Source organism: Poecile atricapillus, chromosome Z, assembly GCF_030490865.1.
Source record: "Poecile atricapillus isolate bPoeAtr1 chromosome Z, bPoeAtr1.hap1, whole genome shotgun sequence".
In the NCBI taxonomy this organism is placed as follows: domain Eukaryota; kingdom Metazoa; phylum Chordata; class Aves; order Passeriformes; family Paridae; genus Poecile; species Poecile atricapillus.
The window spans coordinates 93286798-93311659 of NC_081289.1; the positions used below are offsets into that span (position 1 = coordinate 93286798).

Sequence of the window (24862 nt, forward strand, 5' to 3'; positions counted from 1 at the left end):
GGAAGTACAGTATGGAATGTGAGTGAAAGGTTGAAGCAGTCACTCTTTTAGCCTGTCTGGGGAAAGCAATGTCCTTTTGGAATTTTGTGTTTTGTTTTCTGGTGTTCATGTCCAATGTCTGTCTGTCTTTATCTGCACAGAAGCTCAACAGTGGGAAAGCCTGACACGAGAAAACAGAGAGCACCTCATTCGTTCGTTGTCTACGATGGCATCAGATAGCAGACCTGAGCTACAAGAGAGGGCATTTGTGTTGAAGAAAACACTCGAGAATCTTGATTAAGTTGTAAAACATAAATTTCAAAGTGCCATGTAAAACAAAACAAAAAGTGCAGTGGTCTGAAAACCAAGTGGGGAAATGAAGATTACTCTGTAGGATGCATCATTCCTGGCCAAAATAAAAAAATGCCTTAAATTCTTTTCCCCATTAATATTATTTTTACTCTTAAGCTGATTGTTAGTTGTTTTATCAGCAAATACCTCTATCTGCCCAAGAATGTTTTTAAGTGTACAACATAAAAACACAAGAGCAAGATGCTTTTCTTTTTTTAAATCGGCAGAAGAATGTTACTCAGACCCCCTTTGTCCTTCCAAAAAACTGCTGAAAATCCACCAGCACAGAAAGTGAAAAGCATATTTAGTTTTCACATTTTTTGTATGTAGAGAACTGTTAATTGGTGTCTACTCCAGTAGTGCTGGTGTTTATCTGTAGAGAACAAATAGTTTCCCTTGATGAGGTCTGTGTTCGACTCCTGTGGCTTCCCAGGAGCAGGGTTTTATCTGACACCCAGCTCTGCTTCTGCTTGCTCCTCCCTTGCAGCCTGTTGTCTGTGCATTATGAAAGGCAGAGTACTGTTAACGACACTCCTTCCTCCTTCTCTGACCTCAGCATGGATTGACTGAGACTATGCCTTCCTCAGATGGCAAACAGCCTCCCAAACTTTAAATGAGAACTTTTTCCCCTGAAGGATGCACAAGAGAGCACTTTACTGAGCTGTGTGGGACAAAGTTGAGCCTAGTTAGTACCCAGGTGGAACACTGCTCTTCTCAAAATTGTTTTGCATGGACACTCCTTAGCTCCAGGAAATTAAAAAAAAACAAACAAAAAACAACCAATCTTTTTTAGATATGTTTTGGAAGAGCATTTGAAGTTTGAAATTACACGTTTTTTTAATAGTGGTAATGTTTTATTCCCTTCCTGTTCGTAAACCTGTTCTTGCTTTGGAAACCTGTAACAATTTAGACTTGTCAATATTTGTAAGAAACTGAATCATCTGTCATTTATCAGAGCCCAAGTCATGCTGGTTTCTAGCAATTTGCACTTATGAAGATTACATCTGCATTAACATGGGAGTAAAATTGCTATATGGTGATGTGGCCCTGCTGCCTGTCTCCTTTTTTTTCCCCTCCTCTGACAAAAGACAAATCTGACCACTATAGCAACAAACTGTAATAGTGTGAAGATAGCACGGCTCCATAATCTGACCAGTATGTGTACAACTTTTTGGGGATAAATGCTTTGCTGATGGTGAAATTAAATCATTAGTGTGGGCAATATCATGTTCATGGCTTTCAGCACCGAAAGGCTTATTTTCTTGCAGTCTGCAGCTTCTTTCAGATCTGCTCTGTTAAGGAGAGGATTGCTCAGATGACGTTTCCTTCATGCCCATTTATTCAGATTCAGGTATGCAGTACCTACTTTCCCCTCAGGTGCCATTCCCCAGTCAGTGTTTCCTGGTACTGTAACAGTCTTGTTGTCTGACTTGCTCTCCATAGGGAAGAGAATGTAATTTGTGCACATCTGGTAAGGGAATGTCAGTAAGAAATGGGCAGAGCTGTGTCCCACTGTGGCTCTTGTGTAGCAGAAACCTCAGCGAGCACTACTGCATTGTACATTAGAACTGGTCAGTGGGCAACTCCTTGGTGCTGGGAGCTGGTGCTATAATGTTTCGATTTACACCTTGTTGCAGGGAGCTGCTTTTTGTTTACGTGTAGTTTGAACTGTTGAGCACAGTGTACATTTTAAAATTTTACTGGGCAAATCATTTTGCAGTATCTTTAAAAACTTGCTTACCGTGACATGTCATGAGTGCTCTTTTTTTTTGTATTAGATGAATATTACCAGTGATGCTTTGCTGTAGCGGTTCATTGTCTGACTTGGGTTTTTTCATATTGGTGAGTGACAGTAACAGAAAAGCAAGAGCCTCCGTGTCTCTGGTAATTTGAGCTTTCACTGTGGACGGGAGTATTCAGAGGCAATGCCTCGTATGGTCAAATGACTGTACGTAGAGTAACTGTAACCATTGTCAATAGCAACCTGAATTTCTCTATTGGGGATTTACACTAGAGGGAAGAGCGTATTCTAGGAACTCTATATGTAAACAGCTGGATTAACAACTCTGGCCAAGAGTGTTGGGAAGGTTAGAGACGGTGTGACACTTTCTGAATCACAAAGCAATATGTCTTTCTCGTGATTACAGAGCAGATTCAGAGCTCCTCTCTAAAGCATGTGCCTATACACAAAACCTACCTGTACAAAAGTTAATTAAGTCAGAGGTTTGATTTCTACCCCCCTCGCATTTGTAAACTTGATAGGATTAAAAAAAAAAAAATAGATGTGGCCTTCCTAGAGTTTCTCCTCTAAAAGTGATTGCACTATGTAAAACACACTGTACTTTGCCCAGCACGGGCATTTCTTGTGCTGCTGCGATGCTTTGTATACCTGGAGTGCAGTGCGCAGACTCAACTCTAGCACTCTCGCTCTGACTTACAAGCTGTTGCTTAAATGGATGTATATTGAGAAAAGTTTTCTAATGTTGCAAGATCTCCATCAAATTTACTGCAATCTGTACTGTCCAAATATGTGAATGGTCTGACTGAAAGAAAACCCTCCTGCTTACCAAAAAGGTAAAAACTAAATAAAAGCTGCATGACCTGTTCCTTGGAGTAGTGATTTTTCTTCTGCGGTGGGTATTTTATAGTGTTCCTCTGCTTCAGATTCAGAGTGGGCTGCTGTTGTGCTCCATGCTGCTGCCCTCGCCTCATGGAGACAGACAGTGGCTCTGCAGCCCTGGAAGAAACTGTGTGTTTTTGAACCCATTGCTTCGTCTTCTGCAACCAGGCAGGATTAGATTACACAGACACATTCTTTGCCTTTATTATATATACAGTCTTGTATATATTACATGTATATGGTAGATGAGGCCATGAGATTAAAAACTTTTAAAATATTAATATTAAAATAAAATTCAAGAACTTCAGTATTTCCAAATTATTCCAGACATGCACACATTTCCCCTCCCAGTGCATTCTCAATTATATGTACTTTTCTAGCCAGTATTCAGAAAGGAAGAAAAAGGAGGAGACACAAATGAGATCAGCCGAGAACAGCACACAAGCACAAACCTGACTGATGCTGGCCACCAAGTGGCTGAAGCATAACCTAGCAAGGGAAATGCAGTCAGACCATATACCCACCATGCACAGACCATGTGTGGGTTTTGCTGTGGTGAGCAGAGACCTCCTCTGCAGTGCTGTGATAAAGCTGGTTTGGGCTCAGCCTCACTGACATGTCTGCCCAGTGAAAGCTGCAGGATACAATCATCAGGTAAGTTAAAAACTGAGAAACTGTTCAGTGAAAAACTTTGATGAAGAAAAGCACACACGCACCACGTTGTGTAGTTATATTTAGTAAAAAAAGGTTAAAAATTGTAAAAATAGCTTGGGAGTTAGTTGTTGATTGCTTTGCTCCTTAAATAATTACATACCAACAAAAATTGGTATGACACTTTTTTCTGGAATTTGACAACAGGTGAGGAAGACTGTTACTACACTTTGCAACAGGTCTTCTGAATGCTATAGAACACAGGTAGTTGAATCAGCTTTTCCTCATAAAAGCTTTAACTACTGCTTCTATACATTTATTTGTATATATTACAAAGGAATGACAGGAATTACGGCAGGACAAAAACTGTCTAGCTTACTTAATAGAACAGACTGTTACAAACTTATTTCCTATGTGTTTCAGATCTTCAAAAGCTTCAGGTATGAACTAACAGCTAAATTTTTTTCTAATTAGGAAGAAAATTTGAAACTTAAAAAGGGAACACTTAAGAAGGTGCTACTACACATTGATGACCCCTGCTTCGCGGGGTCTTTCTTCCCAACTTTCTATGTTGTTTATCTCCTTCAATATTCTACATGTTTTCTCACCTTTCTTGGGGGCAGACTCATTTTTTCTGTTTTTAATCTGACTGTATCTTGCAATAGTGGATATGCCATCCACAAACCTGGTCTTGTAGAGGACATTTGCATTGTTGAACATTCCATCCTTCAAGGACACCACAATAAACTAAAACAAACCAGAAACATGTAATAAATGTTGCTATCCAAACAACACCAGAAAAGGCTTCCAGAGAGATGACTCTTTTTCCTTCATTTGGCTAATATCTCAGTAATAATCTTAAAAAAATACTCTAAAACTAACCAAGGCCCAAGAGAATGTGTCACACAGGTCAATTTTCACCCACTATTTCTGCAGTTAATGACAGTTCTGTCCATATCCCAGCACCTGGCCTGGGATACACACTCCACAATACAGGATGCCTGTTCATGGTGTTCAAAACACAGAAAAAACTGTGCCACTAATTATGAAAGAATGTAGGATCTTACCTAGTCAAAAGATACTACTCAAATAATTTTGCAACGCTGGTAACAAATGTTCTCCCTCATTCATAATTTGGAATGGTCAAGTCCTTAATAGAGATGTGTACTGCCTTTTTTTTCATGACAAGGTCACAGTCATACAGAGATCCTTTCCAGTAGTGCCTGACTTATTTCAAGAGGGTCAACATGAAATATCTTTAACCTCAAGTTAAAAAGAATTCAGGATCTTGTCTGAAACGAAGTGTATCAGATATACTCCTCCCTCTTGCTCCATTTTAACCAACAGCAGCAACAACATTCAAATATCACCCCTGCCACGTATGTCTAGCTTTCAGCTGAAATAACTCATATATATATATATAACACACATCCCTAGAATAAAAGAGGCAAACAACTCAGAGTCCTCAGTGCCAGACTGGCTTTGGAAATAATGGATGGAACTCTGAGCAATCTGGCCTGGTGGAAGGTGTCCCTGCCCATGGCAGGGGATTGATATAGATGATCTTTGAGGCCCCTTCCAACCCAAATCATTCTATTACAATAATTTCAAAATCATACCTGGGAGTGTCTGAAATGGGTTTGAAGCATCTGCCCAATATTCTGGGTATGAGAGAGATCAAGGGCTGCATCCACTTCATCCAAGATGTAAACAGGGGCAGGCCTGAAGAGGAGCATGGCTAATATCAAGGATAAGGCCACCAGTGATCTGGTAAGGAGACAAGAAAATTATGATTTAATTTCATCGGAAAGGCTATGGCTTTCAAAAACAATTGTTGAAAGGCAATAAAGGTGATAAAGGGTCTGGATCACAAGTCTTGATGAAGAGCAGGTGCTGGAGTTGTTTAGCCTTGAGAGAAAGGGGCCCAGGAAGGACCTTACTGCTTTCTACAGCTACCAGAAAAAAGGATGTAGCCAGGTGTGGGTTGGCCTCTTCTCCCATGTTATGAGACAGGCCAAGAGGAAATGTCCTCAAGTTACATCAGGGTAGGTTTAGATTGGATATTAGGAAAAATTTCTTCACTGAAATGGTTATCAAGCATTGGAATGGGTTGCCCATAGAAGTGGTTGAGTCAGCACTCGTGGAGAGATTTAGAAGACATGTAGATGTGGGGCTTAGTGACATGGTTTAGTGGTGGACTTGGCAGTTAAGTTAATGGTTGGACTTGATGAGCTTATGAGAGTTTTTCCAGCCTAAATGATTCTATGATTCTGAAATGGTCCCTCAAAACCACATTACTGCTATGATTCTGAAGAGATGGAATGATAATTTTTCTGTCACAAACAGAAAATACTACTTCTTATTGAAAGATCACGTTAGCTGGGTGATGGTATTTAAAATTATGCTGTTGTTCTAATTCCAGTTCTGAGTTTTGCAATGTTTTTCCACACCTGGTTCTTCGAAGGATTCTGTCCTTAGAAAATTCTGTATCTCTCTCACCTCTCCCCAAATTCTGTTTCTGCTTTTCAGTTTGTTAATATTTTTTTCCTTAAAAGTTGCAAAGAAGTACATACCCTACTTGGTTGCCATAGACACTGGAGAAGAAAACTGTTGCCTTGACACTGCTTTTATGCCAGGGAAATACTCGCCTACAACTGGCTACAACTCAAGGAGAGGAGCATTTAATTCAACATTATGTTAGTTCTACCTAGAGTTAAATGTGGCTTTCTCACCATTCAGTTCTCTTTTTTTTGTCATTTATGTGTGACAGGAGTAAAATCTTGATTGTTATCTTACACCAAGCAAAGCATTGTTCTAAGTCTGAATGTATTAATAGTGCTTCCAATATTGAGTCCATCTAGAAAGAGGCAGAGTTCCCTGACAAGGAAAATATTAATTTTTTGCTTTTCAGAACTTTAATTAATTAGACATAATATTACATACACAATGACAATGAAAAACAAATGAATTCACCAACCTTTGTCCTCCACTCAGTTCTGTTAAGTTTTCCTTCCAGGTGTTTCCTAAGGCTACTCTGAACTCCATACCGACAAGGACGTTGTGAGTTTTAGAGACTGCTAGCATAGCTCTGGCTCCAGGTAGGAGTGTTGAGAAAATGGAACCAAAGTCTTCATTCACCTAGAAGTCAGACCACAAAAGATGTATGAACATGCTTTGGGTGAAAAGCACAGAGTGAAAAACTTAGTGGTGAGCAGCACGACAATCAAGACATCTTTCCCAGTTCAACGTGGTGACTTCTCATGTCACATACAGGACAGTGAGGAAACACTAGCTTTTATTTTATTTATTTATTTTATTTATCTCTGAAGAGAGAAGCAACACCAAAGCATATATGACACCTCATACTAAGCATTTTAGAAGGATCCAATGAAAGATATATTGGAAGGCTTCTTTATGCTATCAGCCAGGGAAATGTTTACGCCCTAACTCAGATTTATTAACTGGCAAATTGTGATTTCTCCCAGTTAGTGGACTACTAAAAGTATAAGCACCATGTAAGAGATACATACTTGCATCCTCTCAACTCTTTGTCTTTCCAGGTTTACTTAAGCACTGTCCAGGTATGGGCTGGCATGCAACTTTGTAAATGCAGATTACAATTTCCTAGGTTTAGGAATTTATCTGAAAACACACTTATTACACCATGTGTGATGCTTTTGCATTACAGCTCACAATTTCTGCCACACATGATTTTACAATGAAAAGGTACCATTTTGTTAGTGATAACCTAAGTACAGGCAGGATAATTAATAATTAAAAGGATACTTCATCTATGTGCAATTTAATCTGGGTTAAAATCAATTTTCTCAAAGGCCAAAAAGCACAGGTTCTGCTGGTACAGCAGAAAAGAAAGTGTCAAAAGATTTCTATGTAGAAAGGGATAATGTTATACTTTCGTTATAATTCATTATATGACAGACTTGCTAAAAAGGCAGAGTGCCTAGGTAACAAAAACATAAATCAGGCATTGCTCTACCCTGTACTACGTATCCTGACAGTAACAGGAACAGTACCCCAAGTCCACAGCCCCACACCGTAGAAGGCAACATAGAACCAGAAAATTTTAACTCTGGCAAAATACTGGTTTAAGAAAAGAAAAAATACTAAAAATAAAACCCAATTGAATTTCAGTATGTGTTAACCTTCACGAAATTTTTGTGGGCACCAAAAAAAGGAATGAGAAAGTACTTTTGCAGGTTTAACTGGACCTTTACAATTTTCAGAGAATTCAAGTCTTATTCTCAAAAGTGGGAATAAACAGGAGAAATAAAGTTGTTATTTTTAAATAAAGGCCAGGGATGTTAATTCTGAAAGTAGACTTTTTTTTTCCCAAGGAAATAAGCAAAACAGTAATGTAAGATAAGTTTCAAGTATCATACCTTTTTCCAAGCAATATCTAAAGCTTGCTTTTTCTTCCGGTCAAGCTCCTCAATAACTGCAAGAATTTTTATCTTGTCATTCTCTACAATTCTTTTTTTCTTCATTAAGTCATTGTACTGGTGAAATGAGAAGAAAAGATTAATTTCAATGAGCTATGTGCTCAAATGCATTTTGTGCTAATCTTACAGCTTCACTGTATCATTGTGTAGCTATGAAATAGTCATTCACCACAAGATTAAAATCCAGTGCATTTATTTAGCTGCATGAGGGATGTAAGTTTTGGGATTATTTGCAAATTAAAGCATCAGAATTTTCAACAATCAGCAAAGGAGAAGGACAACAGTACTCTGAAAGTTGCACTTCCAAGTTAATTTGCTTTTCCACAGAAGGATGCTTCTGGAGGCTGATAGGAGGAAACAGTACTAGAAAAGTTGAAGGATAAAATCAGTGGGCAATTTTCAGACAATCCTGGAATAGCCTGAAGATGCAGATTTATTCAAGACAACCTTGCTACACCATCAAGCTATCAGGCTTGAGGATGAATTTTGTTTTGGTCTGCAGCTTTTAATACAGTATATAGTTCTCAGATACTCTAATGGATGCCACAAAGCTTGCTAATGCTTCAAATTAGGGTGAACTGGGATAAGAATGAATAAAATAGTGTTTTATACCATCCAAACAGTTCAAAGATGTAAGATTAGTATGAAAGAACCAGCAAAAGGTTTCCTGGTATCTCATGAAGGTTTAGTTTTATTTTTGGAGTATTGAGAAATAGAGCACAAGAAAACATAAAGCTACATTATATAAATCTGTATATATTGTACATGCACCATATGACCAGCCGGCCCAATCTTTATAGATTAAAGCATAGAATGTTTACCCTTTCCTCTGCATCAGAAAGCATGTTCATAGCCCTCGTGTTCACATTCCTTCCCAACTTCTCTTTATGGTCCTGCAACTTTTGCAGCTTCTGACTTGCTTCTTTAGGGTTGCTACTTTTGAAATCATAGGCTGTGTTTGGCTGGCCAAAGAGTGGTTTTTCTGAAGCTATCCACTTGTATTCTTTCAGCATTTTGGCCACCTGTAAACAAAAAGATTTGCTGAGGCTTTTCCCTCACCCCTCTCAAATGTGAACTGAAAATTAAAACAAACAAACAAACAAACAAAACCCAAACCAAACCAACCAACCAACCAATCAAACAAACCAACCCCACCTACATTTTGAAATTACCACATTAATTCTTCTACTCCAGTGTAGCACAGGTACATATCTTTACAATGCTTTGTGTGATTTTCTTCATTGTGGACAAACCAACAATTTAAGGTAGCTTTAATGTATCTTACTTACTTGAAGCAACTTTTTTTCTACATCTGAACTAAAACACTGTCACTACATCATGGAATTACTTTCCTTAATTAGTTATCTAATTTGTCAACACAATCAGAATGTTCTGATTGCTTTCTCATGGTGATCTATCCTCTGTTACTCCACACAGATTAGCTCTTTTACAATGTACAACTTCCCTCTTCCTCAGATAAAACTTTTCACATTGAGAGCTGCAAATATGACAGTGCTTAAAGAAAAAAGGCTATTTCCTTTGCAAGGAAATGACCATTCTTGGTCACAAGATGTGAGGAGAAGCACAATTTTGAAATACCTTGGCTGCAGCATCAGCAGCCTCTTGTTGACATTTGGTGATGCTGTGTTCCAATTCTTTAACCTTAAGCTGTAATTCATTATTTTGTTCTCTGTATTTTATCATCTCTGCACATTTGTCTTTAATTGCATCATCGTGTAATGCAATTATTTCCTTTTGCTTGGCAAGCTCCTTCTGTGCTCTCTCTACAGATTCCTGAAAAAGCAAATCAGCAGACATTTATTGGCCTCTTTTAAAGGTGGCATTAAAGCTCTATTAGAACTGACACAGCAAAAAGAAAAAATTCACATGTGAAAGTGAAGCAAAAAACAACTGCCTGGGCTGATTGAATGTGGCAAGTAAGTCTGCAGAAAAAAAATACACATTATAATGTGAGGTTCAAAGGATCACATAGAGAGCAACATGAAAATGGATAATGAAAGTATTCACTTTTACCTCTGTTGTAGCCACTTCAGCCGCCATAGCCTCAACTTGATCCTGGTAGGATTTGATTGCTTCCTCTGCAGCTGTTATCTGTTGTTTATAGGAGGCCTGCTCTTGCTTCAGCTCTTCAAGTTCCAGAACTAAAGCTTTGACTTCCTAGAAAGACGTTTTCCAATTTATTAGTTTTACTTAAATGGAGAGAATTAAGATTCAGTTTGATGTAGAAAATGCTGTAGAAAATCAACAACACCCATTCTTGAGCAACGGTGCAATCTCACAAAAACAAAGAAAGAAAAAGACAAAAAACCTCAGTCTGTGACTATGTCAGTGACTACACAGTAATATATTAAGTCCCAAAACTGAAAGCAGGAGAATCAAATTTTCTGATTTTTGGGCCCACTTCTAACAGGGAGAGAACTGCCAACAGAAGTGAAGTTTTACCTGCTGCATGTCTTTTATTTTTTTGCTTGAAGCATCTGCCTTTTTCTTGGCATTGTCTAGTTTCTGCTCCGCATTACATCGTTCTTTTAGACACTCTGTTTCTGCATTTTTAATTTTATTCTCTAATTCCTTGTATTTTTTTTCTGCTTTCTTTTTGTTCTCTTCAGTTTTCTTTAATGTCTCTTCACAAGACGCTGAATCAAGAAGTAGAGTACTGAGATTAAGTACTGTTCTCATCTTTAAACTTACATCCTAAATGCCAGCTGAAATAAATCTCTCTTTGCCTCCAACAGAAAAAAAATGGTTGAACACTCACTAGTTGCTAAAGTCGGATATTTCAATGATTACTCTAAGAGAGTGTGTCGTTGCTACCAGTTATTGGTAGGGGAGCAAACGGCCACTATGAAAAGGTGACCTTTTTTTTGACAGAGGGAAGAATATGTCAAGTTACAGGATCAAGAAGTAATTAATCAGATGGCAACCTAACAAGATGTCACCTCATCCCTAAAATACTATGTCTAGATACATACTTCTGTCCGTTTTTTAGATGTTTTACTCGTTGCTGTGTTTTGTGCATTTCTGTCTTTCCTTAGCTATATGAAACACTATTTCTTTCCAATGCTTCCTTGTTATGCAAACTATATTACTGCATTACTAATCTTAAGCACCTACAGGAATGGATAGCTTGAAAAAAGCTAGGACTACTCAAATATGGGATCAAATCCATTTTTAAACTTCCCTGCAAAGATGTATTTTCCATTATTACAAAATATATAAAAACCATTAAATGAGAGTATAACCTTTACTATAAGAGAATGACCACCTTTAAGTGAATCACCCCTATGCAAGCATACTGTGATTCTTTGTTACATGTTCCAAAATATAAAACTAGTATTTTTAAAGTGAAAAGCACTTCTTTCTTAAATAAAGATTCTGTTACTCTAACAGCCTGCTATCCATTTCATTCTCAGCAATTAGTTTTCAGTTAAAAGAATAAGACATTTGTCACCAATGGTTTTCTTCAGGTCAAGCAGCTCTTCCTCTTGTTTGTGGTAAGCACTTTGATGAAGCTTCTTCTGCAACAGCTCTGCTTCCTCAGACTTCATCTCCATTTGCTGCTTCAGTTGCTGGTACCTTTGGAGACAGTAGTGACACACTGCTATATGGAAGGGTACCCAGCATCTCACTTTCAAAGCTGAATAGATGAATATAGATATTCCATTTCTCATGTAAAATACAGTGATGAGAGTAGGGCAAATAAGCTTAGATGAATGAAAATCCAATAGAATTGCTTTAATGATAATTGTGAGGCTTGTAGGCATGTAAGTTATTATATATGCAGGTCCTGCTATTTAGCCCGGATCTGACGCATTAAAACAAATGCAACTCATGGAATTTGGCAACAATTCACAGACGACTTTTTTCCCAACTGGCAGCATGACAGATGTTAGCTGAATAATTAAAGAAAAGATATCTAAAAGCCAAAGCTCTTTCCTCCTCTTGGCTATATTTCTGTAAGTCTACTGCAGCTCAAAACAATTTGAAGAAATAAATCCAGCTTGTAGACAGCATGTTATGCAACACTACCTTCCTTATGGCATTTTTTTGGAACTGACCAAATATATTTTTCTCTTCCATCTTTTAATATGGTATTCAATAACTGAGTAGCTGAAAATCAAATATACTTAAAATTATTTAATTTAAATGCTTACAGCAGTAGCACTCGGATATTTCTAACATCTTTTTATTTTCTTGCAAGAAAAATAAGACTGACCACAAATTGGAATTCTGTACAGATGTTAAAATTAAGTCTAGAACGGTTCCATTTTTCAGTGTACTTCATGAAAATTCAACTAATTTCAATTAGACATCAATGTGTACTCTTTTTTTTTACCCTGTGTTATCCAAAACATAGGTTTTTTGCATGTGTTATTTAAAATTGAATTTGCTTTTTGATTGCTGAACTTACTAATTATATTGGGAGGAGAGGGAGGAAGGGAATTATTTTCTGCGTATTACATTCTCAAGAAGCCTATGGCCTCCCAAAACAACTCATCATGTTAAATTTACTCAGTCAGATTAAGATAAATTACACATTGTATAGTGCAAACCCTACCTTTCAGCAACAGTCTTCAAGCTTGCCAACTCATTCTCTACAGCTACAAGTTCAGATTCCTTTTTCTTGAGTTCTATTTCAACATCTTTCACTTCTTGAAGTTTAGACAATATTGGTGCAGCCTGTGAGGAAGCACCTGTTCAATGAAAAAAATTAAAAAGCCAGGCTAATTGTAACTAGAGCCATTACCATTGGTAATTGCAAATTCTAAACATTAACCAATACGGAGGTTGATGATTTCTTTTAGTTGAGGAACACGTACGGCAGCTAGGCTAAAGTTAGAGTTCTCAGAGGAGAAAGACTACCTCCTCTGTTCCATAACTTAGTTTCGCAGGCTCTGAATACTACAAATGCATGTCTTATGCAAATAGCTAACTTTTCGTAATTTATTAAATTATCGTAAACCAATGATGAATTACTTCAAGTAGTGCTTGAATTCCAAGCACTTTTGCTTAGGATTACACAGTCTAATAAGATTTAAGTATTTAAAATCTAAATTACTTTATGTGAAGTTTGTCAGTAATTTTTTCTTAAACTAATATTATTTCAGCTCAAGACAACTTTAGCTCAAACAGATTATTCCCAGTATGTGTCTAAACAAAAAGGTTACTGTTCATTTTTATAAAAAATACTCAAGAGCAGTAAACATATCAATAGGCACACAATATTATTAGTATTATATGAATAGAACCAGCAATTGCCTCCATGCAGAGTTCCTTGGGGATCAAACACATCTCCATCAAGAGTAACACTTCTTGTCATTATCCTTTTGTCGAAAGTCACTTTCTTAGCATTATCCATGTTATTACAGACCAGTGTTGTTCCAAAGACATATTCCATTGCTTTCTGCAGTTCAGGTTCATATACAATTAGAGAAAGGGCTAAATGCAAGTTATCGCGGCCAGCCTAGAAATCAAATGAAATGCAATTAGTGTGCCTTAAGTTATAAGTTTCAAATTTGATTTCTGTCTTTTATTATCAACAAAAGACAGTATCACTACATTTTAAAACTATTTCAGCTACAAGTAGAATAATTAATACCCATTTAAACCTCACAAAATTGAACGGATACAAAGGAAAACAAAATCAGTATATCCTAAAACCCCCAAAAGAAATTCACACAATAATAACCATTAAGAATTCCAGGTTTGTAGTACAGAAATGAAATTAAAACTGGACAGAAGTAATATAATGTAAAGAGTGTATTTATTTACATACCAAGCTTTGGGCCAACTTGACTGTGCCTTCTTGAATACACCTGGCTGAAATTTTGTTTAATGGAATGATGGTGTAGCGATGCTTTAGTTCACCCTTCTCTAAAAGCTTTTTGCCAGTAACCTCAAATGAAAAATAGTTACAAAGCACACCTAAGTACACAAGTGATTTTGTAAAGTGAGACAATAGGGCACTGGAAGAAAAACACATCGTTTCCCCCAACTGTGCACCACTTTCTTGACCCAGTTACAACAGAAACATCGCTCCAAACCCAAACTCTCAAGCATTCTGTAACAAGGCACGCGCTTGCCAACCCCGAATCATACAACCACATGTCAAAATTCAAAGTTCTGTACTAACACAATAAACTTACTTCTGTGTCCACAATAATGTTATAGAGTTTCCCTCCAGCCACTGCTTCCAGGGCTTTGGCATTGGATAGATCTTTCACAGTGAAAAGAGACACAACAGGGCCTTTCACATGGTTTGGATCCCAATTTTTTTCTGGATGTCTTAAAAGAAATATAAACTATGACTATGAATCATGTTTGTTTTCCTCTCACACATCTTTAAAAACCTTCTATTTAAAACCCATGACGCTTATTGTTCTCATATAAGCAATTCTAAATTCTATCAGAATAAGAATCCCCCACAAAAAAAACCTGTCAAATTAAATACTTCACAGGAAGAGATTTGATAATAAAGAGTCAGCTACATAGTCATTAAAAGGATGTAATTCCTGATTTATTTACACATTTTTTCAATTTATTTTTCCAATGGGTTCTGTTATTACCACAGCTATAGGAGTATGTTCAGCCTATTACATAAAAAATTAAACCTGGGGATATGGATATTTGACTGGAGTTGACCTCCAAAGAGGAAGTCTACTTGTGTCCAAAGGCAAGAAACAATGATTATATTTTTCCCAGTTTAGACCTTTGGCTAAACAGTAGCCAAAGCCTATGGCTTTGGCTACTGAAGTTATGGCTTGAAAATGCCATCAGACAAAACTTTTAAATTCTAGTGATTTTGACAAGATTATAACATTTCCTGACTTGCCCCCTCACCTTCCCCCCTTCACTTTGCAGCATGGGTAAGACAGTCATTATTCGCTGGCACTAAAAGCAAAGCAAGAGCTAAGACACTGGTAGAATTATCTGGTAAAAGGTCCCCAAAAACCCTTTCAAGCATCTTTCAGGATCACACTGAGATCTTACTTGTATGTGAACTGTAGATGAGGAAATTTTGCCATTAAATTTTCACTCAGTTCTCTTAGCCGGTTGATATCAGAAATCAATGCCTTCTTTTTTGCTAGTAGGGCTTCTCCTTTCTCTTCTTCAGAGTTGAACACAAGCGGTAGACATATTCAGAGCAGAGAAATCTACTATCTTAAAAATCCTACACTGTTTATTTACATATATATAGAGAAGAATTTCTAAAGTACTTTGCAAATTTTCAGACTAAATAATTAATACTATTGTGACACCAAATACACAAATAAAAAATTTAAAGTGTAATGTTCTTCTGTAAAGCTTAATCTGGAATATTAGATAACAGTTGGGAGGAGTCAGAAACAAATTTTACCTAGCATAAGAAACAAACTATAAGAGGTGTTTTAGGTACATAAAACCAGGAAGCAATAGTCGGTCTTCTTTTCCATCTAATTTTATGTGGAATTTAATTGTGCCATCAAACCTCAAAACATTCAGCCCAAAGTTGCTAAAATCAAATTATTTCAAGCTGCTTTCTGTGGAAGTTTAAGAGTTTGCAGAGCTTAGATCAAAGAAACTTCTTTATGCATGAAAGCAGTGTACTTCGTTTTTCATCCCCCTCCTGCATTGGGGCTGGGTGAGATGGAGTTAAAACCCCACACAGAAGCCCTCCAAGTGCTGCTCTTTGTGTTTCCACTAAACAGGCATGTAACTGTAACACAGTTTTGGCTACTGCGAAACATGCTGGCACAGGCACCAAGGCTCTTTCTCCAGTCTCCCTTCCAAAAGCCTGTGGGTAAGCAACAGGTTGGGAGGAGACATAGACAGAATATGGGGTCCAAGGGATATTCCATACTATTATGAAGGTGTGCGCATCAGTAAAAGGTAAGAGAAAAGATGAGGGAAGGGAGTATCCATTATTAAGGCCTTTGTCTTCCAAAACAGCCTTCCAAAAATAGCATACTGAGGTCCTACTTCACAGGAAGTGGCTGAACATTGCCTTCTAATTCCTGATGGGAAGCAGAGCATAAATTCTTTTGTGTTCCTTTGTTTCTTCATCCTCCTGCTGGCTCCAAGAAAGAGCCGCCACTGGCCAAGTCCAAGGCCAAGACCATCACTGATGGTGGTGAAGCCTCTGGGATAATACATTATAGAAGGGGGAAAAAAGGCCAAACCTCTCTGCAGTGGCTGGAAAGAGGAGTGACAATATGTGAGATAAACAGCCCTGCAGACAACAAGGCCAGTGAAGGAAAAGGAGGAGGTGCTTCAAGCACTAGAACTGAGATTCTCCTACAGCCTGTGGTGCAAACTGCTGAGGTAGCTGTGCCCTGCAATATGGGCCGTGGAGGTCCAGAGTGGAGCAGATATCCACCTGCAGCCTGTGGAAACCAACACTAGAGCAGGGTCCTGTAAGAACCTGCAGACCCAAGGACAGATGAGTCCATGCTGGAGCAGGATTGCTGGCAGGATGTGTGACTCCCCACGGGACACACAATGGAGTAGCCTGTTCCTGAGGGACTGCATCCCATGAGAGGGACCTATGCTGGAGCAGTTTGTGAAGAACTGCAGGCCATCAGAAGGATTCACACTGGAGAAGTTCGGGGAGGACCACCTCCCTTGGGAAAGAATCCCATGGTGGAGCAGGGGAAGAGTGTGAGTCCTGCCCCCGAGGAGGAAGTAGTGGCAGAGACAACATGTGAGGAATTGACTGCAGTCCCCATTCCATATCCCCCTGCACCACTCATAGAGAGGAGGTACAGAATATAAAATTATTAAATAGAGCCTGGTAAATGAACTTAAAGTGATTTCCCCAAGTCAAGTCTATTTTGCCCATGACAGTAATTGCCAAGTGATCACTCCCTGTCCTTATCTCAACCCATGAGCTTTTGCCATGTATCATCTCCTCTGTCTAGTTGAGAAGGGGGTGGTAGAACAGCTTTGAACACCTGGCATTGAGTCAGGGTCAACTCACAACACTTCTGTACTACTTTCAGATTGCCCCAAAATTATGCATCAGAAGTCCTGACTGCCCCAAAATTATGCATCAGAAGTACAGACCTGAATAGTTCAGCTCCTTTATCTGTTTCTCTAGGGTAATTTTCATTTTTTCGACAGTTTCAAATGCTTTTCGGTCTTTCTTGTAGCCTTCATCCATCTTTTTAACTTCAGCTTCTTTAGCTTTTAATTCTTTTTGTGCATAATTCAATTTCATTTGAGCCTATAAGGAGTAAGCAAATATGGAACGAGATCTTCAAAGACAATCTTTAGAATCTTTAGTGCAAATTTAGAACTCTTGCACTGCCAAGCTGCCCATGTAATTTATAAAATTTTCAACTGGTTGCAGATATGACAAAAAACAGCCTTGGAATTTGAAAATAATGGCATAGGTTATCTGGAAATTAAAACAATATATTTAACTATGGTAACATGAATATATGGAACATGAATAGTCTGAGAAGAAGGAAAGTAAAATAAGGTGGGATACAGCTGTCCTTCTTCCTCTACAGAGAAGAATTTCTCCTTAAGTGAGACAAGAAAAGTGGACTTTGGAAATTTAAACTCCACTATCAGAACTAGCAGAGGTTTTCTATCTTAAGACAAAACAAGTGTTGTCTCTTTCACTCGTGTGATGAGCACACAATTTAACTAAGGAGACAATAGTTTTTTCTAAACTCTCCATTTCACAATCACAAGCATCTTTATTTTGATTCCATTTAAGTTTAACAGTAGAAATCTCTTTGACTGCGTACCATGGACAACAGTCCTTTCTTTCCTATTCAAAACTATTGATCATTTGAATACAGTAAATCCTACTTTATATCTCAAATGCCAGTTTCTAATATTTCCTCGCAGCAATATTACAGTATTTTCCTGTGCAAGGATATTTTGTTTATATTTTATCAAAAAGTTAGTTTAATGCATATACCAAAATGTAAAATATCTTGCATAGATATTCTGCCCCTCTGTCCAAAGACCTTTCATTGACCTTTCAAAGCATGTGTCAATTTGTCTTCAGACAATTTTCAAAAGCATAAAGGCAAGTCTGAGACAGGCAGAGGTTTTCTTCTTACCTGTTTAGCCTCTGTTACTGCTTTGCTAATTTCATCTTTGCAGATCATCATCTGTCCTGAAAGAGTAGCTTCTTCACCATCCTTACTGCTGGACAGGCCAGCAGACACAGCATTAAAATGCTGTTGCGCTGCAGCTAAAGCATGTGCATCTTTTTCACTTTCTTTCAGTAAAACATTTAGTTCTTTCTCTAGATTCTGTACTTCATTCTCCTTCGACACTAATGCTTTAGAATCCTTCAGCAAAATAAAGAACAAAAATAGAAAAAACTAAGAGAAAACCTGAGTCTATTTCCTTGAAATTCATGTTGTTTATCTGAGGAGCAACGAACAGTTTCATCAACTACATTTCTATGACCCTTTATCAGATTTTGTGATCTTGCAATATGTCTTTGCATGTTTTCAAATGCATTACTTGCCCCATGAGTGTACTGAGTATCTTCAGAGAGATGAAATACAAGAAGTGGTAACAAGAGCCCAAGAACTAGGAGAATTATCTCACTCTTCCCAATACCTAAAAATAATACTCTTGCATAAAAAAACTTGATTGTCAAAAATATGCAAGGCAGAGATTTCTCATTTAATTTGAAGAGTAATGTATGTCCAGAGAGTATAACAGTTTTCTACAGGGACCTCTGCTGAGCTTAAGAGAAAATTTGGGACCATAAAGAGTTGCACTGTATTTGTATTTGCATCATGTCTTTCTCTAGTGGGAACTTAGTACCTATGCTGTACAAATTGAACAATGCCCTTAATATTTGTCCCCGCTTTCTTGATGTAATTCTTGCCAATCACAGGATTCTTCATACCATAACAGGAAAGGAAAAACAGCTGCTCACACAATCTGAATTAATTTAGTATGTAATGAAAATTATATACAAATATCTTACCTTCTGCATACGTGTTACCAATTCATTGTACTTAACCTCTTCAGCTTTTAAGTTTTGTTTCTTGAGATCAAGAGCACTTCGTGCTTTTGTATTAACTCTTTGATTTTCTGAAAGAGCAGCTTCCAATGCACGGAGTCTACCACCAACTTCCTATAATCAGTAATAAAGGTAATTTAATTTAGCTTGTGAAACCAGTGCCGAGTTTGTAATATTTTGTCTTCTGTTCAGAGCTTTATATAGAAGGAAATCTGACCAAGCAGGCAGTAGTCTCCAATATCAACAGGTCAGACCATTCCGTATGTCTGAAATCCAACCTAACTTGAAGGTACTATTGAACACTGATGTCACTCCATAAGATGGGACATTGTCCCTGTACAGAAAGTAGATTTAGACATTCAAAGAGTCTGTGGGCCATCCTGTATCTTGTTAAATTTACTGCCCCCAAAATTGAAGTCAATACTGATTATTGTCAAACAAAACCTTCCTTCCTTTTCTTTAGAGACATCAACAAAAAAAGGAGAAAAAAAGTCTCTGGCAAAACTTACCATTAAATGCACCAAGCGGAAGCATGACCGGCAAACAGTTTTTATGCTTGTTATTTTTCATTTGCATTTCAGACAAAAAAAAACCAACCCTTTAAATGGATGTCTTCTAGACAAAACTGACAATGAACCAACAATGAACAATGCATAATCTAAGCAACACACCGGAAGAAGATAAAAATTCAAGGCTATATTATCTATAAGAATAATTCCAGTGACTTAAAATTCTTTGTATTCAGGTATTAAGATGAGCACAACTCTGTTTCCATTTACCTTATCCTTTTTCTTTTCCATCTCGGCTATGTCTTCATTAAGTTGTTTTACCTTCTGTTCAATTTCAGCCCTTGATTCCTGAAACTTCTCTACATTAGACTGCATTTCCTTTAACACATCAGTGGAGGATACTTTTGTTTCTTCAGCCAGAACAAACTGATAAGCTATACAAAAGCGGCTTAAATGTTCTATTTCTCGTACTATTTTTTGGTATTCTAGATAAGATGCTCGTTCCTGAACAGACAAAAATAAAAACAAACAAACAAACAAAAAAACCAACTCTAAAATTTGATGGAAAACCAATGTTACATAAGACTACTATAAAAATCTTTTTAAGTACATCTAAACATCAGTATTTTTAAGTAAGGGGGAGGATTCTTCATGTTACTCTCAGCTAAAACAATATTAATATAATTGATTGCAGACTAGAAATACTGCTTAATCTAATTTTCTTAAGAACTAAGACACTTTAAAATAACTTTCTATCTAGGTCTCTTGATATTTTCCTTCGCCCTACATCTTTCTCTAGGATTTCCTGAAAGTCCAAAATGCCATATTCTCTGTACATGGAAATATAATAAAATTCTCTCTCAAAAGATTCTACAGAGCTTGAAAACATGCTGCTGTTTTAGCCAAAACATACTGGTTCAGGGTAGTTGAAAATATTTTTTCAATACTTGAAGGACCTTACCACCCTTCTAATTTTTCCATACCTCTTTCAGTTTCTCTAAAGTTGGACTGATCTCCTCATTTAAGACCTGAAACACATAACAGAAGATTTATATCCTGATTTTACTGAACTCTAAACTTTAAACATGTCTAGGCATGGATAAGTAGTTCCAGGTGCAGAAATGAAATATTCTACAAGTCAAAGTCAATATTAAACTGGTTGTTCATTTATCTTTAACAAACACGAATGAAAGCATACTTTACAACATGTAATACCGTTTGAATGCTTTTCAGTTTTGACTCCTTCTTCTCTATGGTTTTCTGAACAGCTATTTTCTTGCACTCATACATCCTAGTACCAGCTGCTTCTTCAATCATAGCTAAAATCTAAAACAAAGCAATGCAAAAAAATTTGATGTTTCTTCTTATGTTAGACTGGTTCCATTAAACTGAACATCTCATCTCCCTCCAACCCTTATTTTTGCTGTCCCCCTCCCAACATATCATCATATCAACATATCATTCAAATAAGTTCAGTAAAACTTCAGACAAAAAAACTCCCACAACTTTCCTACCTCTGGTGGCTTCATATTTAGAACTTTAGTAATTTGTCCCTGTTGACAAAAAGATAAGAACAGTGGTAGCAAAAAGTAAAAGCAAAACCAAAACTCCAAACCCCCACTCACTTTTATTTTATACATTAATTCCCCACTCACTTTTTTACATTGTATTGTAAGTTCAAGCACTTTTAAATTTTTTTTTTTTTGCTAAACAATAATCAAGTTTACAATCATTGTTTTGCTCTTCGAAGTTCAAATAAGTCACTCTTTCAGGTAATATACCTGAAATGGCCCTTATGTCATATATTATGCTCATCCTCCACAGTCCTGATTACATCTTAAAGGAGTAATGCAAGTATTTTTCCTAGAGTCTTACTGGGTTGCTGATGTTGAATAAGCTCCTAATCATAAACCAGCTTTTTTGGTGATGTAGCTCATACATAACAGGGAGAAAGAGAGTGTGTACAAAACTGTCCCCACCTTTGCCATCCACTTGGGACATTAACATTTGAAACAACAAATCCTACTCTGTTTTATTATTCCTTGCAAATATTTCAGGTATTTGTCTAGTCCCTTACAGTCTTCTAATTTTGTGAGCTTTCTTTTGATAATTGTGACTTAAGAAGGTATATATCTCAACTTCATTCAAGCTGCCGTCTAACATGAAGCACAAATTATACAAAATAAAATCTGCCATTTTAGAATATTTATAAAAGCAATACCTATCTGTTAAGGAGAAAAAAGATACAAAATAAAACGGGTACATATTTCAGTAAAGTCTGCTAACATGAGGATCACATGAGGTCTTGTGCTACAAGATGTGTTTTAGGGTCAAACTATGCTGTACTGGAAATCTTAACTACTTAACAGACTTAATTTTTAATTGATAAGATCTCACTCTAATTAGGAAATGAAGTGTTTTCCCACTATCTCCCCTGTCTTACTAAATTTAGGGCAAGACCTAATTCTTTCTGGATTTTATAAAGATGCACACAATACCTGCATAATGAGGAAGTGAGGATTATTGACGTTGAGTCCAACAGAACAGAAGAGATCCTGCACGCGACTGTTGGCAGCATTCACACCATTGATAAGATACTTACTTCTACCTCCAATAACAACCTGGAGAACAAAGACAAAAAATCTGCTTTGTGTTGTGAGAATATAGACTGTAATGAAGAATAAAACACTGAGCAAATCACAAGTGCATACACATGTATGTGTATACTGTGCAGAACATCAAAACAGAGCTTGTTTGACATTTAAAATATTTAACTAAAATGGAAGAAAGATTAGTCATTGAGTCATTGATACGGTCAAGAAACTTTCAGAAAAGCTCCACTTTAAAAAACTGAACACTCAAAAAAATAATCAAAAACCAAAACCACATCTTCATCAGAAAACATAAAGATTCCTTTGTTCCTGGAGACCAAATTTAACACACAGTTCAGATCTTAAGAGTAAGATAGGAAAGCAGAAAAAGCCACATGACAGAAAATTTAAACTTGCTATATAAAGAATTCTAGCTAAAACACTGGATCTACTCCTACAGTTTATGGAACTAAGTATACTGTAAAGGCAACATAGAAACCTTGCCTCTACTGCAGAAACCCAAGGACTTTAAAAACTACCTTTTTTTTTTTCATTGTTCACTCTTGAGCATAGTAAAAGTGTATATAGGTTACAAAAAAATAAAGATATTAAAGACTCACCTGCCTAGTCACAGTGATCTCATCATTAGCTTCAAATCCCAGTGGACTCTGACTCTTGTTTGAGTTATCAAAGTTAATAGACACAGTTGCCTTTGTAATTCCAGCTTGCCCATTCTTATAAACTAGATCTTGCAAGTTGGAAGCTCGCACCTAGTCCAGAGAACAGATAAATACTTTTGTGAAAGTACTTAACTTCACATTTTCACTGTACTACCATAGGTTTTGGAGAAATTAACAAAAAAATGAAGATTTAGCTTCGTATTTATGTGTTCATATGAACAGACACATGGGAGCTGCAGAGTGCTATCAGAGTCATACCACAACCAGTGTGCTCCAGTCTAGTTTAACTTATCCAGCTGTTTCTGCATCAGATGTATTCAGTCTCATACAGGGTTCAGTTCAAACACTGAATACAACTGTGAAAAAAGCCATCTGACAGTAAATTTATTTAACAAGCATATATTTTTCACAATGCAGTTCACAGGGAAGTGATTCAGAAAGTGTTCCTTGGAGGTCTGCTGGCTCTGTCTACAACTGGGGGAAGGTAGGGATGGGAAAGAAAGGAAATTAAAAAATCACCTTCAGACAGAGATTAAAATTGATGTCAGAGCACACAGTTTTTTTATGAGAATAAAGCAGATATATTATCTCTTAAATAGAAGGCGTTGCATGAAAACTTTTAAATTTTTTTCTGATGAACCAGGTAGCCAGATTTTAAGACCCAATTTAAGAACTGAAAACATTTATTACAAATGGGTAAATTAGTGTCTTTATATGCAAAAGATCTTTGGTTTGAAGCTGTTAACTTTTAGTCTATTGCTTTAAGCCACATACTTTGTGTAACTGGTATGCAGATGAAGTTGTAACTCAGCCTTAATGTAAGACTGAGAAACAATGACAGAGACACAGATTTATGTAATGAAAAATCCAAATAATGAAACGACTTCTTTCAAAGAAGCACCACTTCATGTCTTCCGTGGGAGGTCACTCACTAGAGCAACATGAAAAATTGCTGACAGAAGAAAGACCTTTCTTAAAGGTCCCGTCTCTTTACCTGTGACAGATTGCTGATTCCCAGAATGAAACAGATGGAGTCCAAAATATTGGATTTGCCGCTACCATTCAAGCCAGTAATGGCATTGAATAACGGGTCAAAGTCACGAATTTCCGTCCTCTGAGCATAGGACTTAAAACCTTCAAGAACAATTGATTTGATGTACATCTTCTCAACTTTTCTAAGGGTCCAGTCAAAGTATTCCTCTGAGAAGCACTAAGAAAGGTATCTGGATTGTAATCCTATATGTTTCAGAGTATAGAAAAAAGAATAACCAAATGAATCATACTGCCAAACAGCTAGACCTGTGAGAAAATAGAAAGAACGCATGCCTTTTACAACAAAAATATCATGCATTTATAAACGAAAAAAACCAAGTAGACAAGAGATCCTGGCAGTATCCCAACAATAACCTGTACTTCAGCACTCCTAAGTGACTTGCCTTTGCAAAAGTTTATCACGACACTTATAGACTCGCGGCAAAACCACGGTTTTTCGCAAAGGTGGCCGCCAGCGAAGGGGAAGGAAATGCCCGGATGTTTCAGAACACGGCCGAGGCTCTATTTCCCACTGGCAGAATTGCTGGACCTGCTCAGCCACACCGCCCGCGAGGGGTAAATCCCAGGGAAGCGGCAGCCTCGGCTGAGAGGCACCGCGAACAAGGACCCATCAGAGCCGCATCCCCGACCCCGCCGCCTTCATCGCGCTGCCCCCGCGGCCCCGCCAGCGACCCCGCTCCAGCGAGCCCTCCCTGCCGGCTCTGATGCCAAATCGGCCGCGGGCAACCCTGCTTCCCTCCCCAGTCCCGATTCTTCACTCGCCCACCCACCCACCAACCCCCTTACAGAACTGATCCCCGATGCCGCTGCCTCACTCGCTCACCCCCGCCCGGCGCCGCTCCCAGATGCCCGCCCGACCGCCAGGATCAAATTTTGGCGCCCAGCGTCTCAACCGTTAGGGGAGGTGCCTGATGGCGGCCGTCCCCGCGCCCTCAGCCCGGCCCGCCCTCCCCGGCGGGAGAGGGGCGG

At 37.8% G+C, this 24862-nt stretch overlaps 2 protein-coding genes across 7 annotated transcripts in view; one reads left to right on the forward strand and one right to left on the reverse strand.

The window, feature by feature from the left end:
* Positions 1 to 2936, forward strand: part of ECPAS (Ecm29 proteasome adaptor and scaffold) — a 61782-nt gene extending 58846 nt beyond the window's left edge. For all 6 annotated transcript variants that reach the window (XM_058864616.1, XM_058864618.1, XM_058864615.1 and 3 more), the window contains one exon: positions 141 to 2936. In XM_058864616.1, the coding sequence (XP_058720599.1) occupies positions 141 to 280 (140 nt within the window). In that variant the 3' untranslated portion in view covers positions 281 to 2936. The remainder of the gene's footprint in view (positions 1 to 140) is intronic.
* A 301-nt stretch (positions 2937 to 3237) lies between these two features.
* SMC2 (structural maintenance of chromosomes 2) lies at positions 3238 to 24749 on the reverse strand. Its single transcript, XM_058825977.1, has 25 exons — positions 24717 to 24749; positions 23835 to 24076; positions 22781 to 22930; positions 22068 to 22190; positions 21084 to 21122; positions 20785 to 20895; positions 20553 to 20597; positions 19840 to 20073; positions 19025 to 19174; positions 18138 to 18371; positions 17125 to 17284; positions 15073 to 15190; positions 14229 to 14367; positions 13859 to 13978; positions 13342 to 13546; positions 12641 to 12776; positions 11534 to 11658; positions 10525 to 10718; positions 10096 to 10239; positions 9661 to 9855; positions 8883 to 9083; positions 8002 to 8118; positions 6579 to 6739; positions 5221 to 5368; positions 3238 to 4348 (listed from the first exon to the last, which is right to left on the reverse strand). Exons 2-25 carry the CDS (start codon positions 24000 to 24002, stop codon positions 4121 to 4123), a joined length of 3645 nt encoding a protein of 1214 aa, XP_058681960.1. The 5' UTR covers positions 24003 to 24076; positions 24717 to 24749; the 3' UTR covers positions 3238 to 4120.
* Between the last annotated feature and the right edge of the window lie 113 nt (positions 24750 to 24862).